The sequence below is a fragment of the Ambystoma mexicanum genome, chromosome 11 (assembly GCF_040938575.1).
Source record: "Ambystoma mexicanum isolate Mex_15411 chromosome 11, UKY_AmexF1_1, whole genome shotgun sequence".
Classification (NCBI taxonomy): Eukaryota; Metazoa; Chordata; class Amphibia; order Caudata; family Ambystomatidae; genus Ambystoma; species Ambystoma mexicanum.
Genome location: NC_090934.1, coordinates 1,453,387,329 through 1,453,406,308, shown reverse-complemented (window position 1 = coordinate 1,453,406,308; position 18,980 = coordinate 1,453,387,329). Strand labels below are relative to the sequence as shown.

The following is an 18,980-nucleotide window of genomic DNA, read 5'->3' as shown; positions in this document are numbered from 1 at the left end:
GCACAGTGTGTCATTTTCTAGACACACACATACGCCGAGCAAAAAACCGATTCCAGCTGTAGCTTCATTTTCCCCATTCTGATTGAAAGCCTTCAATTACCAGCATGCAAAGTAATGGTAACCGAAACAAAGCTAAAGAAACACATTGAGACTGAAACGACCAAAGCGCCAGCTTTGTTTCACGTGGCACACAGATGTATGCACCCCTTCCCAATTAGCCCTCATTTGCACCTCTTGCACATTTCCCTTTCACGTTTGTTATTGAAAGTTAACCCCTTGGTTGGGACACGGCACTGAGGCCTTCAAGTCCAGATGCAGCCCCTCCTCTCACTGTGCACAGAGCCTTTGACAGTTTGCTTTGCAGGAAGAGGAGAAGGAGGGGACAGAGGGACTTCAGACACCAAAATAAAGACACATTACTCACACTTTGGTGTCTTATGCAAGGAGCTACTGGGAAGCCTCAGGTGAGCTACCAGTGGCTCACGATCTACTGGTTCTAGACCATGATGCTCAAGATTGCCTTGAGATATTTTCATAAAGCGCTTGTGGTTGAAAAGTGCTCCGTGATCAGCGCTGTGACATGGATCCAAGGAGAGCGTCAGTGCCTTTCAACCTTTTCAGATGAAATGGGCCTCAAGTCTCAGGGGGCCCCCAGCAACTTCCCCCATGTTGCCAGTCAGCAGTCTTATAACACGGCCAGATATTCCTTTGTATATTACTTTCATTTTGGGGCTTTAAATGTGCGCTTTGCAGACCTCGTCTTACAAACTGCATTTGCGGGAGCCCTTCCGGCTGTAAATTCCATTTGGGTCAAGAGAAATGTTATCAACTTATTGCCTTTTAACACCGGTTCCTCCACAAAAAGCAACTTGCTGACAAAGAATGATTTATAGCTTGTCAGTGGGCATTTAATGTTTCAGCTCTGTGCTGGTTTGCAGGCTTGTGATAATTGGCGGCTATTAACACCCCAGCTGTATTTCTCCGTCTCTATAAAAATGTATGCACCCCAGGGGTGCCTCAGACTGTTTTCTACTCTACGCAAGGGGGCACCCAACCATCATGTTGAAATGGGCCCCCACATCTTCAGCCGGGCCTGCACGGATCCACTCACCCCAGGAGAGGCGTCTTTCAAGGCATTTACCTAGAGGGCTCCTCCACTTCACCCTTCTGGCATCAGCACAGTGGTACAAGGTTTCAGCACCTGCGCCCTGAGGCCTATGGCCTGTGCAGAAACCTATGTGCAGAACGGTCACATTAAGGCAATAATTGCGCACCTGTGTTAGTAAAGGTGGGCCTGCACAAGTTGTGATCCAGGCAAAGCAAGGACCCTTATAGAGGACACTGACTGCGCTGCTCCTGACAGGGTCAACCTGCCCTGATGGGCAATACTGCCATTAGCATCTGCGGTTCATCAATACAGGTGCTAAAAGCTGGAGTAAATTAAAAAAAGAATAGAAAATGTAGCTTTAGTCATGCAACTCCACTTCTCTCAGATGGAGTCTGTTTTCAGTCTCGATTGCAGTGACCTAATCAACAGGGAAACAGGCGACCCTGAAAGGGGCGTCGTAGTAAGTAAGGTACCTTTTATTTTGAATGCGTTTATTTGAATACAGCCCTTGTGGCACCTATTCGGCAGGTCTGGGGGTGCCCATAGCGCTCAACCATTTGGGTCGCGAAGGCGGGTGAAAACACCCGATTTTAGTTTTGGCGGGTGAGACGCCCATTGAAATGAATGGGCGTGCTGGAGGCTTGGCGGGTGAGTCAGCTGTTTACAAGGCGGGTGACACCCGCCAAAAGCGTGAGAGTTGAGAGCTATGGGGGTGCCACAGGCCTAGCTGGTAGCTGACGGGTGCATGCAGGCCAACTAGGGTGATGGGCTCAGTGACGTCATTTCACCAAAATGCCTGGGGTAGCGGAAGTGACATCACACGACCCTTGACCTCTGATGACATCACAGGAAGTGCTGTCATTTGACCCCACCCAGAAGTAATATTGCGGGATTTGATGGGGTTAGCACTTGCGACCCCTTGGCGACCCCTAAATGACGTCCCTGGAAGGGCTATGTTCGCGCAACATTTAGGCTCCCCTTGGCAGTCGAATTATACCGGTGAAGACAGCCTGTGTTTCGAGAAGCCGGATTGGATTGTCTGCGCCCCTTGCTCAGGGTACAAATGAAAGTTGGATGCAGACTGCTTTCCTAGGCGAATCTGCCGCTAGTTGAGTACTGATTGGTCAATATGAGAATGGCAAACTCAAAGGTTTGACAACTACCGTCCGCGCTCGAGAGAACGCACGCACATGGCGACATTCTGAAGCGCCTGGCGCGAGATTTTGTCAAAGCGGGTGAAATGAATTTTCCCATAGGCTTGCATTGGGGTTAGAATTATTTTAGGCGGGAGAAAGAGAAAAATAGGAATATTTTGTACTGAAAAACGGGGAGTCTCCCATCTAAATCGGGAGGGTTGGAATGTATGAACCCGTGTATCCCAGAGGCGGAGACAGAGTAGGGCTTGTTAGACAATCCTGGCTACGCCTACGATGTATGCTTGCGAGTTCTCCATGCCTGGTGATATGTATAACACTATCAACGACATTGTTTTACGAGTTAGGCTTAAATGATCTACTAGTATATTTTCTAGCTAATGCCATCACCAATGAAAATATAAAGTAGTTCAATTTGATTTCTTGTGTGGCTTGAAAAGAGAGACCTGTGCTGGTCCACCGCAGTTGTGAACGAAGAGCGTTATGATATATCTGCAGTTTTAAGCTCACCATTGGCATGTCCCATCGCAGAAGCTATACATGAGCTGCAGCGTGATTATTTCACGCGGTGTGTTTATCGCACAATATGCCAACAGGTGTTTCGCTCGACCCGCACTTCCTCAAGGCTTAACATATGAAAAAGACAGACAAGTGTTGCACTGAGTCCATTATGCTCCAGGTTCTCATGTGGTTGATTTGGGAATATTAATGTGCTCGTTCTGACGTTTAAAGCATAAACTCAGTGCCTCTCTAGGTAAGTACCAAATATAGAGTGACATTATTTGTTTACTGTTCTTTGCCAGTTGCTGAAGTTCACTCTATAGCAGCTTGAAATGACGTGCTAGAATTCACTTAAGTATCTCTGGGGACCCTTTCTTTTAACCCCTTAACTGCCTGCCCGGCTTTTATGCAAGTCTATGTAAAAAGGACGAGCATACTCGTCCTTGGCAATCGTAGGTCAGACACGGTGTGCATTATACAACAGCATGCGAACTGCTAGTTGTGTTGCCTGTCAGCATGCAGACTCGTTTTACTGTTTGGTGCGTGTCAACCATGTGCAATCAGAAACATACAGGCTAGGGCTGGGGGGGACAGCTCAGGGGCCATGCGTGTGACTCGTCAATGCAAAGCAACACAGGTTCGAATCCCCATCCCGCACTTAGAGACTGGTCTCTGCGATATAGCAAATAAATTAATTAGGTAGGTCCTTTCTTACAGATGTTGGTCATGTTGATGTGTAACGCCTCGACAAAGCTTGCCCTGAGCGAAAAGGTATTGCGCTGTTGGTACTACCCGGGATAGGAATGTTGAATTTAAGTCTGCCTGCCCATCATACTTCTCCAGATTGCTACTCTTCACCCAGAAACTGCTTTTAACCAGAGCCGGTCTCTCTTTTCTATCCAGAAAAATAGCAAATTAAATGGTTCCTGAATGCAGTTGTACAGGGTGAAGAACCCTTTTTGTGTACAACCACGTGCAGAAGAAGGCTTCACTAGTACACATCTCGGACACTTACCAGATCTATGATTGCACCAAAGTATATTTGAAAATTGTTTTAAAGATTAAAAAGAAATGGAATCCAGTAACACTGTGACACATCTGTTGTTGTAAAAACTCTCTCCTGAGAGGGTACCCCAACATATCATACTCATTCTCTCTCTCTCTCTCTCTCTCTCTCTCTCTCTCTCTCTCTCTACCCTCTCTCTCTCTCAGGCTGCGAATGTGTAGAAAGGGCCCACAGCAGCTGTCCACCCCACAGGTGACCCGCACCCTGCGAAGTCCTGGGATGGTGGTTCTGAATGGTGCACCCCAGCGAGATGTGGAGGACCCGCGCGACAGGGGCAAGCAACCAGAACTGAATGAGATGCAGAAGCTCTTCTCTTCCCCCCATCCTCAATCCCTTCTTGACAAGCGAATTGTGGTACGTCAGACCGCTTCATGTTCATTGTCGCGTAGCAAGCTATATATTTGTTTTATTCAGTTTATTGTGCATTTGTAAGGTGCTTATACTTCAGGTAAATTGTGTTTCAAAGTGCCCACAGGGCAGCAATATGATATGATATGATAGGTTATTTATAACATGCTTAATACCCAGAGGTTTCTAAGCACGGACCCGGGGATCAAACACATGTTGCTCAATGTCGTCTTGCTTCCAAGGCGAGCACCCTGCCCCTGAGCTTTCCTCCCAAGAGCATTGGAAGGAAAGCAAATATAATAATGAAAGATAGAGGCGGACCTACTAGGCCTTGTGAGCATTCAAAAGGTGCAAGTGCAGAGAGAGAGAGGGACGAGAGAGTGAGGGGGTAAGTGCTGGGTGTAACAAGCGGGAAGTGCTGGGGAGTGAGCAGCTGTAAGTGCATAGGAGGAGTGGTCAGCGGTCAATAAATCAGCAAGTGCCGGCATGTGATGACATAAGCCAGTGGGTGCCAAGGCAAAGAGCTGGGAGGGGTGGAGGCTGTGTGCGATTGGGAGTGGGAGGCCAGGATCCGGGCAGACACATAAGGGCCCTGGTCACCAATCTCAGCAACTGTAGGATTAGCAGAAGGGGGAGGTGAAAAGGAGAGTCTCGAGGAGCTTTGGGAATTTTACGGAGATCCGGCTGAAGATGAAGAGGGAGAGGGAGGCTGTTCCATATGCGGCTGCTGCGGAAAGAGATCGGCCACCAGCTCGTTGTTTAGCGAAGCGCTTAACACACAGAGAGTTGGTGCTGGAGGAACGTACGGATCTGGAGGGAGAGTATTTAAGAAGAGCAAGTTCTAGAAAGCGTTGTCCCCAGCCCCAGACAGTCTTGCGGATGATGCAGAGGGATTTGAATTTGATCCCTGCAGCAACCGGGAGCCAGTGGAACGTTTTTAGGGCTGCAGAGATGCGGTCCCTGGGGTTGAGGCCAAGGATAAGTCTTGCAGCCCTATTCTAGATTAGCTAGAAGGATCGTAGATAAGAAGAGTGTAGATTAAGGAAGAGGCTGTTGCAGTAGTCTAGCCCAGAGAGAACCAGAGCTCTAGAGACATTGAGCTTCTGGGGGAAAGTGAGGAAAGGAAGAATTCCTTTGAGGAGATGGAGGTGGAAGTGGAACTTTTTGGCAAGGTCCTGAATGTGAGGGATGAAGGAAAGAGAGGAGTCGAAGATGACTCCAAGGTTTCTGGCTTCAGATTAAGGAGAAGTGGTGAGAAGCCCATAGACGGTGGCCAGAATGAGGGATAGAAAGAGGGAGCAGGCTGGCCCATCCATCCCCTAGTGTGTGTTCGCGCAGCGATGCCGGTTGATGCGACTAGAGCCTTAAAGGCAGAAATGCTTGTACATTGAGGATTTGACTCCCTTTTTTATTTTCAGGAGCCTGTCCCTGCACTGCCTACCTCTCACGATGCGACACAGGTCTCGATGCTAGCGCCGGATGAGTTCAGCATCACCAGGGAGGATGAGACTCACCCGCCTGTAAGGACATCTCTGCAGGACCCTCTGGCCGGATGCGATTATGGTTCGCCGCTGGAAAGAGAAGCCTCGAACCTCGGCCCCACTAGTGAAGGCTGAATCTAGCCCCCTCATCACAACTGTCGAAACATCCTGTAGGACTCAGCTAATGAAATGCCACAGCTGGTTTTAACAGCAAGATTTCAATCTCAGGTCAAGTCGAAGATTTCTGCGATATCTTTTTTTTTATGCAGTTCTTTTTTCCCTTTTTTATTGTTGTATTGTACGTGTTGGAGGAGGGGAGAGGGAACCAACACCTCCTGCAAAGATTCTCTCTCCATCTCAGGCCTCCGATCGTTGTTTTATTCGTTACCAGGACCGGATCCTGATTTCAATTTTTCCTATGTTGCGACGGGCTGCTACAAAAACGATTTCAAAAGATTTTTGGGCACAGAGCTGTTGAAGGGTGCAGAGCTAAAAAAAAAACAAAAACAACTTTGCAACCCCTCATCTATCCAATTGTCTTTTACCAATTAGCAGTTGACGTGCTGCCACCCGCCAGTATTTTATGTCTGTTTTAATATTAAATTTCTTTATGTAATGAGACGATATTCCTTCTGAGTCCTGGTGAACCCAACTCTCGGAGAAAGAAGATATGAGCAAAATCCAGACGACCCCCACTCAATGGGTGCTCCCCAACTTCTGTGGATTAATGGCTGCATACACTTTCTCAGGAGACTTTCTTTTCTTCTTGTTGTTCGACTATTGACAAAAGGAAAAGACACAAACATATGGAAGGAAAACTGGATACAAACCGCATCTGACCAGGCCTACCAAAGGGCCATCAGTGGAAGAACAGGAGGGTTTGCTCCGCGCGCGGTCCAGTCGATGAAAGTAATCTACCTCAACCCGATTGAATGTCTTTGTGTCCGCAGCCAACTGCTGCGCCCTGCGTTACGCACCAAGTCAATGCGTATGCGTTGCGTATACACTCGGTCAGTACACACACTCTCTGTACTACCTCATAAAAGGAAAAATCACGCTCCGTGCACACACAGCAGGTTTGGGGGTATCCCCAGTGTTTTTTCTTTTTTTTTCTTTTTTTTTTGTTGCAATGTCAGTTCGCTCTTATTTTATGTTTCTGTTCACTCCAACTGTAAAGCACTTCCAAAACTTTGACAGAAAAAAACAATGTTCTACCTCAAATTTTTTTATAGGATTTCTTGACTTTTTCTTTTTCAAGCATTGCCTTTTCCTTTGGACCCTTCGTCGATGTCCCTGCATAGACGCCAACCAGGCGAATCTTCGCGTCTTGCACGGAGCACCTGTGCCCTTTCGTGAGATTATGGCAGACGAGAAGCAACAGTCACACTAGAAATTGAAAGGCAATGTTCAGAATAATTGACAATATCATAATTTCTGTGTTTTTCTTAGCTTTAGAGACTTCCTAACCACATATGTCGATATCCTGTGTTTTATGTGAGAACTGATTGAGGTTCTCTTGAGTTTCAGTGAAGTACCCGAAATTAGCCTTATTAGAAGTCTTCTTTTGGGGACCTCATACATGGCAGAGATGACCCACTGCAAGGCCTGTCAGATGCAGCCTATCAGTGCTGTGGGATCACTTCTGTCTGTGTTTCTACATAGATTATCTAGCACCTACATTGGGACTAGTGTTGAAGCGCTATGTCCTCCGACACGCACTCTATCCAGGGAGGTAACCGTGACCCTGTGCCAATGGCCCTGAGCAAGGGCTTCTTTATAAAACCCGAGAGATCCACCCGCTTTCTGCACCAGGAAGTCTGCCATGCGGGGGGGGGTTGGTACCTTCCCGATCTAGGCCGGCGCCTTTAGAATCTTCCGGGGTTTGGCTGGAATTTGATGCCACATGTGCCCTCTCCTGCCCCAGTCCCTCTTTCATCAGAGATGTCTCCCAGTGCCTCACTGCTTCAGTCCACCCTACTGTGGGAACCAAAAGACTCCCACCTGTTTTTCCATGGGGTTTCTGTCGCAATCTGGGAATGTTCTGGGAAAATCCCTGATCCCTTCAGCAGGGGGAGTCTTCCACCTTTTTCCTACTGCTTCTAATTGTCTTTTTTGGGGTGCATATTACTCTTTCAGTTTGAAATATTTCTGTACCCAACTCCTGGTTCTGGAAGTCAGGGGCCTGCCCGGTGAAGCAGCCCTTTGAATACACAGTGTGTGGCTTACAAGGAAATGTTTAACATCACACATTAGGACTTTAGTGAGATGCGTAAGAAGACCATTTGGCTGAGCGGCCGAGGATGTGACATTTCAGGGCCTTTGTGTAGGTATTGGCGGTGGCTTATTCTATCTACTATAATTCAGTGTAAGTAGTAGCTTGTCACTCAGGCATTGCATTGCATCCCCACCTCAGCCCATTCTCTCCTCCCCCTACTTCTGATGACTAGGACAATTGTGTCGATACCCCTTCTTGCAAACAACCCCCATGAAGATATTAAATCTCAGATAGCTTTTATATGAAATTGCATTCTGGTGACAGAATTCTTCCTTATAGTTGAGTGATGACCTGTAAACTGTGAAGTGATGTCCACTGTTCTGTCCCTTGCTCCTCTCTGTCTTTAACAGGAAGGCCATGTCATGTAAATAATGCATGTAAAATACTCACTTGTGTGTTAGAGTAATAATACAGAGCGTGTGCCTGCGGCTCAAGCAGTGCCAGAGTGGCCCCTCTCTCTTGTGGGTCGCATCTGCCCATCAGGCTGCAAGGGGCGAGCGGAGTCGGCAACAGTCTGGTTTATCACCTTCTTTTCGTTCACCGCCTCTTCCACCCAATGCCTTCTAGTGAAGCTGGTCAATCTGGCCTTGGCTCTCTCGTATTATTTTTTGTGTTTTTTTTTTGTGTACAAAGGGTCGGTCACCCTGATTAGTAACATGCTCCCCCTACAGGTTAGTGAGGCAAGCTCAGCTCTGGAACCATGCTAGTCTCTAGCCCAGATCTTGACCAAGCAATAAGGCCACCGTCAACAAACATTTCACCCACAAAGTAGCCTCAGGCCATGTGTGAGATCAGCCGAGGAATGCTTGGGCCAAAACCCCTGGCATTGCGGTCGTACGGGAGAGGGCAGCTTCCTTCATCCAAAGACGTGTACTTGAGTAAATAGTCTTCCTCGCGAGCGATTGCCTCTTGCACTGAATTCTGACTGGCTGCCAGATAAGTTGTATTTACACACATTGGTGCACGGTGGAATGATTGTAGTTTGCAATTTATTGGGTGACTTCAATCACTGACCTCCCCTTTGATATCAACTTCACTTGTAGCTTGTTGAGGACCCAGCCTTGGAACCTGGCCCTACTTATGCCGCCCTCGTGTTTTCCATCCTTGGGCAGGTCTGTCTTCCCAACCAGGGCTCCTCCATTGAGTAGCAATAGGCACCAGGATATGCCCTCGCCAGGCGATCCTCACATGAGTGAACGATAATCATGTTTGATATTAGTCGCCATCCCATTTGCTTCTAAATACCCACCATGGACATTGGCACGGTACCTAAGCATCAAGGCTACTCACCTTGGCGTTAACAAGCACCCCTTGAGGGCCCTTTAGTGAATATATATATACATCCTACAAAAGGTAGACCCATATTGCCCTTATGCCGCGTCTACACATCCTAATCTGGATTGGGAATCATTGGGGTACTGGCACTCTGGGCCTCCCGATGGCCTGCCACCAAAAGGTTATTTATCACAGAGCATCCCTTTGATGAGATCAGTAGAGAATTGTCCTTGTTGCCCTCCCTGGGTAACGCAATGGAAATCTCTGGCTTGTATAGGGGAGAGGAAGAGTAGTGTGTTAACTAAAAGAAAGGTACAGTTTGTTCTGTCAGCACCCTGGCGGGTGGTGTCAGCCAATCAGGTGGCTAGAAACACGGGCTTGAACCGCCAGTGAAAGCACACATTCCATGCTGCCCGACAGCCGGCTCCCCTGCCACCATCTTCCCCCCACCCTCAGTCCCCATTTATTCCCCCCAACGTACCTTGCCGCAGCTGCACCTTCCACTCTGCTCACAACGGCCGCAATGGAAAAGGAAGAGGGGCTCCCTTACGGGCGGCCATTTTTTTTAAGTATTTTTCTTCGCTCAACAGGATGCGCGCACCGTCCTGTTGAACTCAGGAAAATCCTTTTTTTTTTTAGCACTCTGTGTTACCGCTCTGGCAACTTGGGGTGCTAGTTGCCGTCGTCCTCCATTTCAAGGGCTGGAAAGGGGGTTAACGGCCCAGAGCTCTCATTATCCACCCTTGCTTTGCTTGGGCCGATAACGTAGGCTGCTGCCGGGCTATTAACCCCTGTTCCAGCCCTTGGGACAGGGGATTAACCCCATAGTAACAAAGCACAAGTATAGTTAGCAGTCACAAAAGAAGGGTACCTTTACTCGTCTAACAGATTTTGTTTGGCAAGCTTTCAGCGCGACAACCACCCCTTCTTCAGGCGATTGCTCCGTTCAAAGTCATCATATTCGACCCCAAACATCTTCCTGAAGATTCGCATCATGTCCCTTCTTGCCATGCCTTATTCCATCGGCCTTCTACATTCTCATCCAAGGTTAAAAACCTTGGCTGTGTTTGGCAAACTGCAACTTGCAGGTCAGCGAGACTTCATAGTCAATCCACTGCAGGCTTAGACTCCTGCGACCTATTCTCCCACTCACTGCTGAAAAAGATCGCTCAGTTGCCGTCGGAGTGATGATGAACTCCAAACCTGATCACTGCGATTCCATTCTTGCCGGGATCCCTGAAAGTCAAGCAGATCTTCTGCAAGTCACCCAGAATGCAGCTGTTTGACTGCTTTTTAATTTGACTTGATCTACCCCGGGGCAGCGAAGTACTTGCGCGGACAAAGAAACCCTCACACGCGAGCGTATTGTAACTGCGAAAGTATCCAACCGTCAAATCTTGCTGGTAGCAGGACATCAAGCCGAGATAAGCGTATCACGTTGGCAATGGCTGCAGGGCAGGTGCAAAGGTCCTTGATTTCCGCGAGGCCTGCATGCAGTATTGCGTCCTCCTCTGCAACATTAGTATCCATTTCATGCAGTCCATACAGTTGCATTTTACCAGAACACGCTGGTTTATTGGACACAGTCTCCAACATATTTCAAACATTTAAAATAGTTCTTGGATTGAGGACTCGCATCAACCAGTTCCCTTACACTCGCCATTGGCGCTCCAGATTTTAGGCACTATTGAGTGATAGCCCGAGGAACAGCCCTTATTAAGCAGTCAATTATCAAAGATTCCGAGGGACAGGTAGAGCTTGGATGGCACCAAGACCAAAAGTTCAGCTGCCTCCTTCAAATGGACACCAAACTTTACATTGTAACCCAAACTAGAAAAAGCCCTTAGCTTCGGTTGAGCGGCACGATTCAGTGTCGTCGCAAACCTTACCCGACCAAACTACGCCTCTGACTGGCTGTCAATTACCGATAAAGTTGTATAATAAATGGCAGTGTTAAGATGGCGCAGGTGTGTGTCTCCGTTTTACTGTGAAACGCGATTGTTCTTTGCCAAGTGATGTTTATTTGTGTGAAGGATCTGCCAAACTGTCGTAGGGTAACGTGATGTTGATCATCAGACATATATGTGTCCGTTCTATATGACAGTCGGGCGTGGATCTGTTGCAATCGTTGTAGATGTGTTGTGTTGTCCAGTCAAGTGACTAGAAGGTTCTCTGGTGATTCGACGCTTAGAAAGCGACAGGATACAGACTGGTACGAATTGGTGGTGCCAAAGTTGCCCACGTACTCCAGAAAAATACCCGGCTTTTTATAACAGTTCCGGAAAATGAGCACTGTCCTGCTCTGACCAGGGCCTGCATGACAGCCATGTACCGTCTCATCCCGCTCCCCGGTGGGCGGGGATCTTCTGGAAATTAGGAGCTTTGTCTCTTGACTGTTCTTCCTAGGGGACGCGTACATTCCTCACGCGCAGGAGGGCTCGTGGAACGTTTCAGGAGGTGGGTGCATGAACCATCCTATGATGGGACTTGCTTATTGAAATGGACCACTGTACAGAGTCACTGCCCGTGTGCTCCGCGAAACACTGGCGTACAGCACTTCGTTTCTCAGGCACTGGTGGGGGATCTCAGTTTGGCACCGGGCATTTTTGTTTTTTTGATGGTGCTGGAGTGAGTCAAAGGTGGTTGGACATGTGTACCCATCAGTTGCATTGCACTTCCGGGGTTATTCTCCCCACCAACTCTGCCCTGTAGGAAGTGGTTGAGTTGGGTCAAATGCCCACTGAGGTCCGCGGAGCATCACCAATCCCCCTTTCCGTTCCTGGCATTCAATTTCAGCCCCCACGCAGTGCACCCCCTCAGACACAAGCAGATCATGTGCCTTAGAGCTAATACATTCTCTTCCATGAGTACCATATAGTGCAATGACCCCCCACTAAGAGGACCATAAATGGGTATGTTATGCCGAACACATAAATGTGCATCATTTGGGTTTGGAAAAACCGTACTCCCTAAGAATCTGGCACGCCCTTTCCCACTGGAATATCCCCACACATCCCTTGCACTCCCTTTCAATGGGAGTCTGTAAAGGCAATGGGAATATGGCTTCTTTTACAGTGAAACAAGTGGATCAATAGTGATTCGAAAAGATGTATCGGAAGCATCCCAGTCTCTTGGACCGGGAAGAGTCCTACTTCACACGGGGCTTTTCCAACCTACTGGTTCCTGGCACATACTGTGTGGTGAGGAGCACTGTTTGCGTCAGGCGGAGAGAGCGCATCCGACCAGGGGCCTCACTGTGAGCGTTTTAAATGCCTCCTATTTTTAAAATACCACCTTATTAAGATCTGGGATAGCACAGCATATTTACGGCATAGAGTAAATAGCAGTGCTATGTAACCAATTTGATAATGATCAGGTGTGATCCCGGCACATGAATAAGTGAGGTTTATAACATACTGGTTGTTTTCACCATTACCAACAACCACATATTAAGGCCCTCATAATCCTCGCCTTAAGTGCTACGGATGAGTATGCTCGTCCTTTTTGCATAGAAAATGAAGCGCCAGACCACAGGAGAGTTCACATTGGCTCTGAAACATTGTTACCCTGGCAGGAAACATATGTCTGCGGCCTTGCATTTTGCTCCAACTGTTTCATCCGCAAACCTCTACCCTCGGCTATTTGTCCAATGGCTCCAATTCTGCCGGATTTATGATGGGTTTGGGTCAATAATAGTGTAAAAATGCAGCAGTTGTGTGATTTTGGAGATGATTGCACATTTCCTGTTGTGAAGAATGACCAGCCGCGTGTGCGCTCACTTATCATAGGACGCGCGCGGCGGAAGGTGTCTGGCCCCACCCCCTCCAGTATTTTCTCAAAGGTCTCATCCTCAACCATCATACTATATAACAAAAGGCCAGATGTATGTTTGTCCAAAGCCTTTCTGCCCGCTTTGCCTGTTATCACTGCTAACAGGAGCTGTTGCCTTACGTATAGAACAATAAGACTTCAAGTTCATCTTCTAGGCGAACAAAATGTGTACTTCATGTTATGACCGCTAGAGGGGGCTGTTGCCTTAGGAAATAAGCTGTTGCCTTAAGAAATATATAGGCCAGCTGTACGTTTGTCTGATGCAAAAGTGCCTGTGTACACAGGCTTTCATACTGGTTTGTGATATTGTGCCAAAAGCAATTACCTTTTTTCTCAGCAAGAAGCATCTTGTAGCTCTTCTTGAACAGTTGACATCACTGTGGCGGGTTATTGGGCATTGTTATCGGACTGGCCCATCAGCTGCAGAAGACCTCAGTTGCACCTGAGACTGAAGCACTCTGTGTTTCTATCCGTGTCTGCCACCAAAAACAACGACCTCAGGAAACGTCTCCAGCTGGCATCTTCAAGGGCACGGGGGGCGTGGGGCTGGCACACTCTTTCCGTCCCACTCACTGTGGGTATTTATTCATCTTGCACACGGATAACGGATGCACTGGTGGGCAGTATACTGTCACATTCAATCTCACAACTTTGTTGGGGGCAAAAAACTGAGCGGGACATGAAATAACCACGTGGCGATAAAAATGGTCTTTTCAGGCCCTACCAGCGTTTTTCGAATGAGGAAGAAAATGACCCAAAGGAGTTATTGCCAGGCAGAGTAAAGGAAATGTGCATGTATCTTTCTGTAGTCTGTGTATATCTACACGCTCTATAATAGGAGGAATCGGCCGGTCTTGTATGACCTTTCAGCGCCATTCTCTAGAGCCAACAAAGCTGACCTCGGCCTTGGCAAAGCAAAGCCAGGCTCACATCCTCTTCACAGGTAGTGTCAGTGCAGCGCCCTCTGTTCAGGGTGGGTACAGTGGTTCTGTCTTCTGAAACTGTAGCAATGTGGGCACAAGGGGCATAAGGTGGTGATGTCTCTAGCTGTGATGGGTCCTTGTGCCTACCTCCTTGCACCGCTGACCTTACCCGTTTTTTCTGGTGAGCAATGCACTTGACCCCAGTACTGTGAAACATAACAAGTCACTACATACATACTGAATACACACACACGTGTGTTGGTATTCTTTTTTGTGTTGATGTTTTGGGGTGGGCGATGGGCGGGTTGGATCTTTATTAAAAAAAAACACATATATATATTTTTCTAATCTGTACATTTAAATTCGTTTTTGACTCAGTAACTGACCTGAATTTAGGTGGACGCCTGGACGTTCTGTTTGTTGTGCAGAATCTATGCTCTGCACCAAATGTTCAGAATCCTGTCAATTGCCCTCTTTCCAAATAATAGCCACAATGCATAACCCTTTTATGTTCTTGTTCAACACAAATCGCCTCCCCGCCAATGACCATAGTCTTTCCACATTCCCTGCAGTGTATGGCAGCAGGCTTGCTCCTGCCCTCCCTCCAATTTGTGGAAAACTCAATGTGGGAAATGAAGTTGGGCGGCACTAAGAGCACTGGAAAAAATGTGTCCAAGTGGGGGACATAAAAATACCCCTCGCATTAAAGCGGTGGATGGCAACCTTTGGCCCACCTGATGATTTGGACTACAACTCCCATCAGACCTAGCAAGCATAGTCAATGGAGACAGATCATGGGATTCATAGTCCAAAACATCTCGCAGTCTGCAATAAACAAATAAGTATGGGCAGAAATGTATTCTGCCCATACACATGGGTGCTCTGCGGAAGTCGACCATGAAACAGACAGTGGTTTGCCGCATCCCAAACTTCCTGTAGGTTTTCTGAACATGGCTGGAGTGTTGTCTGGGCCAAACTAGGGCTTCCCGGCCATGTGTACTAAGCGATGTGGGTGAATATGAGTTACTGTCCTCTTGCCTGCTTTGTCGCTCTGCTTCCAAGATCTGAAAATCCTATCCCTCACTCTGGCCACTCCTGGTTTCCTTGGAATTAAAGGTGCTAAGCGCTTTGGCAGGCATTGCAGGGATCCGTTCACCTTTCAGAGGCAAACCAACCCCCTTCAATACCCCAGCCTAATAAAAGAAGGTGAGAGATTGGCTATGCTATTGAGGAAAGATTTTCCACAAAGATTGAAAAACACTGGGAACGGAGGCTGGAAAACCAGTGGCCATTGTTTCCAGGAATACAATGCGGATTCAGGGCTGTGAAGTGTGAAAAGGAGCAAAGACAGGCTAAGCTTTCCTTGCCCCCCTTAGGCAGACAAGACACCGCAATCACAGTCACTTTGATATGCAAAGGGTCTACTTCTTTAGAACCCAAATACAACCCAGTCCCCCCAGTACCAGAGGCCCATTCACAAGTGAGAGTTGTGTCAGCCTTTCTAGACCTCTTCCTGTGGCTACAGGACAGCAAGCCCTGCTTCTTGGAAAAGGCAGGACTGCGATTCCTGGTGCTACCTTTGACAGAAGTTTTTTTATCCGCTTTCCATTAGACGTGGGCCTTAGTAGTTTTGGAGCAAAATGAAAAGTCATGAGAAAGACGGAATAGGCCTCCAATCAAAGGTTGCAGGGGCATTGGCGATGCCTGTGAGATGGACCGTCTATCAAAACACGATGCCCACGGCCAATGTGCAAAACTGTAAATCTCTGGTTCTCTCCAGCAAGAGACCCTTCGTCGAAAACAATGAGCGGTCAAAGATTGATAGACTAAGGGACTGCTAATGATTTGCAGCCTGAGTATTCTGTGCAGTGCTCATTAGCATTGCCCGGGAGATGTGGTTCATGAAAACCTTCCTCCCTAACGTGCCTGGTCCAATGCCTTCCACAAGGATCACCCAAGGGCACACGCTGATGCGCAATAATATGCTGCCCTCTGACCCGTCCGGGTCACCCTTGTTGAGCTCAGAATGAACGGCTTTATTGGGTCGATGCCAACAGGGGCAGTTTTAATCAGGTACCACTAGACAAGGTCTGTACCACAACTCTTTCATGTCATGACAATAACATGATGGCGCGTGTGTGCAAGGGCAGAGCACTTAACACACAGAATCAGAAGGGCACAGAATTCAGGGAGCTAGCAAATGCCCTCAACATGCCAACGGATTGGAATTTCACACTTTTGACACGTTTTGAAACTATAAAAGCAATTTTCTGCCTTGTCCTGTGTGTGGCAATCTCATTGTTAAGTGGATATGTGTCTCTCATAATGTTCTTGTTCCTGTGTGTTGACATATATACAGTAGAAGGTCCCAGAGACTGGTAGGGGGGGGGATGTTGGGGGTAGACTTGGGCAGCGGTCATGTATGTACAGACACGTTATTGAAGTGCATTGTTGGTGATGCTTGTGAAACAATATGTACATGTTTATCGTCATGTGAAGGCTGGGACGAAGGTTGATTTTTGCCCAGACTGGGGACTTTTGGGCTGCACAGATTATTGCTGCATCTCAGTGAATTCCCGACTTTAGTCTCTAACATTTTGGCAGAAATTGGTGTGACGTTCATAGAACCACATGTCACTAAGTATTTGAACAAAGAAAACATTCAGCCGTCACTGTGTTGGGTTAATGGGCAATGCCTTTTAGTTCAGGTTCTGCCAATGGGTTCTTTAGAGGTTTATAAGAAAACACACCTTTTCCACATTTGCCCAACAATGATCCCCCATTTCTGTTCCATCGGGCTCCTTTGATGCAACAATATCACTTATAAAAAAAAGGCACTGTCTTAGTTCCAACATTAATCAGTGACTTGTTTGCCAACCCTAAGTGGCTGGTCTTCCGTGGCATACTTGGCCAGTTCACTGACTACTGGGGCACCCGTGTTCTACTCTAAAGTTGCATTGTCTGCGTCAGGTGGTGTTTCTCAATTTCCAGGATCATCCCTGATGAAGACCCACACTGCAAGAGAAACTTGCAGCTCTCTTACCGAAGAAGACATCTAGTCCTGTAGCAGGTTCTGCTTTCGTAATTGTATGTAGGTGGTAAAAATGGACCTTCGTCCCAGAGCCAACTACCAAATTCAGGAAAAAAGCATTGTTTAAAAGCAGGTTACAAAGCACTTTTGAAGTCTTTCATTTACTCACTCTCTTCCTTTCCCACTTGTGATGGTCACAATCCCATTGAGCCAATGATTGTTTGTCCTGTATACACCGAAACACAATGGGTATTTTGTAGTTTGTACCGTTTAGGCGTGAGCCTGTTACTACTCGTAAATGAAAATAAACTAGTGTAATAAACTAGATCCTAGTTCTCCAGACAAACTCGTGGCGTCTTCATTAATGAATACATGTTCATAAATGTGGTACATTTCGACTACACATCTCTCTGTGAAACAGACTCTTCAGGTCTTGAAACTTTTTCTCAGATAGTGACAGTTATTCCAGTAAAATAGAGCAATGTGGAAGATGGTAAAGCTATGTAGACTTGTTCAGATAGTAATATCTCACAATCGCTGCTCCAGGAGCAACTCTTGTGAACACGCACCCTTGTAATCCTCAGAACTTTTGACAACAACAGAAAGAGAAACATGCATTGGTAAAGCCAGTAGTTCCCGCGTTTGCAGTGGTTTGTTGCATTGTACATTCAAAGGCATGAATACAGCAAATACTAGTCCCTAAGTGCCCAGTGTTTAATAATACACTGCAAATGCCAAGGCTATTGTGTTGCAACTCCTGGCAGAAGGTTAAATCATTCTGGAGTTTAAGGGAAATGGACATGTTTGGTTGCATGAACCAATGGTGTGTGTTCTATTGTGCGAATGCTTTACATATACAGGCTTTCATCGGTACCCGTACATTCGGGTGCACTGGTCATTAACACTCAGGTGGCACCCCCAATTAACCGCCATGAATCAGCCCCTCACATAAACATTACCAAGTGGTCTCCCCCTAATTCATCCTCATGGCAACTACTTCAATTACTATCCCTGTAGTTCCTGTCAGGATCCAAGGGACAGGAGGAAGCCAGGGGGTGGGTGAGGGAGGGGGGGGGGGTTTATGAGAAAGGGATTCATGAGTGGTTGGAAAATCTGCCTAGATTTAAATTGGGCAGAAAGGCAAAATGAGACCAAGAGGTAAATGGCTCTGTTAGGATCTTGCCCATCCACTGTTCCAATATGGCTCCCAGATTAGACTGGTGGTAGGAACATAGCCAAAAGACTAACCTGCTTGGGAATTGTATGGGACTATAAATAGGCAAGGCTAGCATTAGAGAATTGCTTAACAATGTTCTTTGGTGGGTCATTCCCGCAGTCTCATTCCAGCTCCTTCAAGATTTTCCGACCAGTTAATTCTGAACTTTTTTAGTGGTCTAGGCTGACCCTTTATTCCTCTGCTGCATTCGAAAAATGTTTTGTTTTTCTCGATTACTCTCCCTTCCTTTTCTCTGCTTGCCTTTTCTCCCCGCCCTTCCCGGCCCCTCACCTCCCGTTCCTCTCTCGTTCCCATTTGTTTTCACCCTGCTGAGTCTTTTCCAGTTTCTCCTCTTTGACAGCACACCGTGCTCGTTCCTGAGTTGCCCTGATGCTCTCCCTGTAATGGTCTACTTCACTGTGCTGCTGTGCCCGTCAAGCACGCCTTCTTGCTCACAACCCTTGGCCTCCTACATGTCCACTCTTAACATGTGTTTCCCTGCTCATCCAGTATTGGGCAACCTTAATCTACTGTATGTTTCCTTCTGGAGTTTCTGCATTCCATCTGTGAATTTGCAATACCAGGGGTTTCCCTGCCTTTCTTTAGGACTTCAGGCGACAGGGAGGGGCAGATGGGTGCCCAGTCCATAAGCTCTCTGCCCGATAAGTACTCTAATGTAGTTCCTCGATTGATGGTCATTGCTGCTACATGCTGGCCTCTAATGCATGCCCATGAAATTCTCTTTAGGGATCTTGTGAGGAGCCTGCTACT

The 18,980-nt window shown here is 47.3% G+C and overlaps 1 protein-coding gene across 1 annotated transcript in view; it reads left to right on the top strand.

Annotated features, from left to right (window-relative positions):
* Nucleotides 1–17,318, top strand: part of IGDCC3 (immunoglobulin superfamily DCC subclass member 3) — a 460,612-nt gene extending 443,294 nt beyond the window's left edge. The window contains exons 13-14 of the mRNA XM_069625110.1: nucleotides 3,976–4,183; nucleotides 5,596–17,318. Coding sequence (XP_069481211.1) covers nucleotides 3,976–4,183; nucleotides 5,596–5,793 — 406 coding nt within the window. The 3' untranslated portion in view covers nucleotides 5,794–17,318. The remainder of the gene's footprint in view (nucleotides 1–3,975; nucleotides 4,184–5,595) is intronic.
* The last annotated feature ends 1,662 nt before the right edge of the window (nucleotides 17,319–18,980 follow it).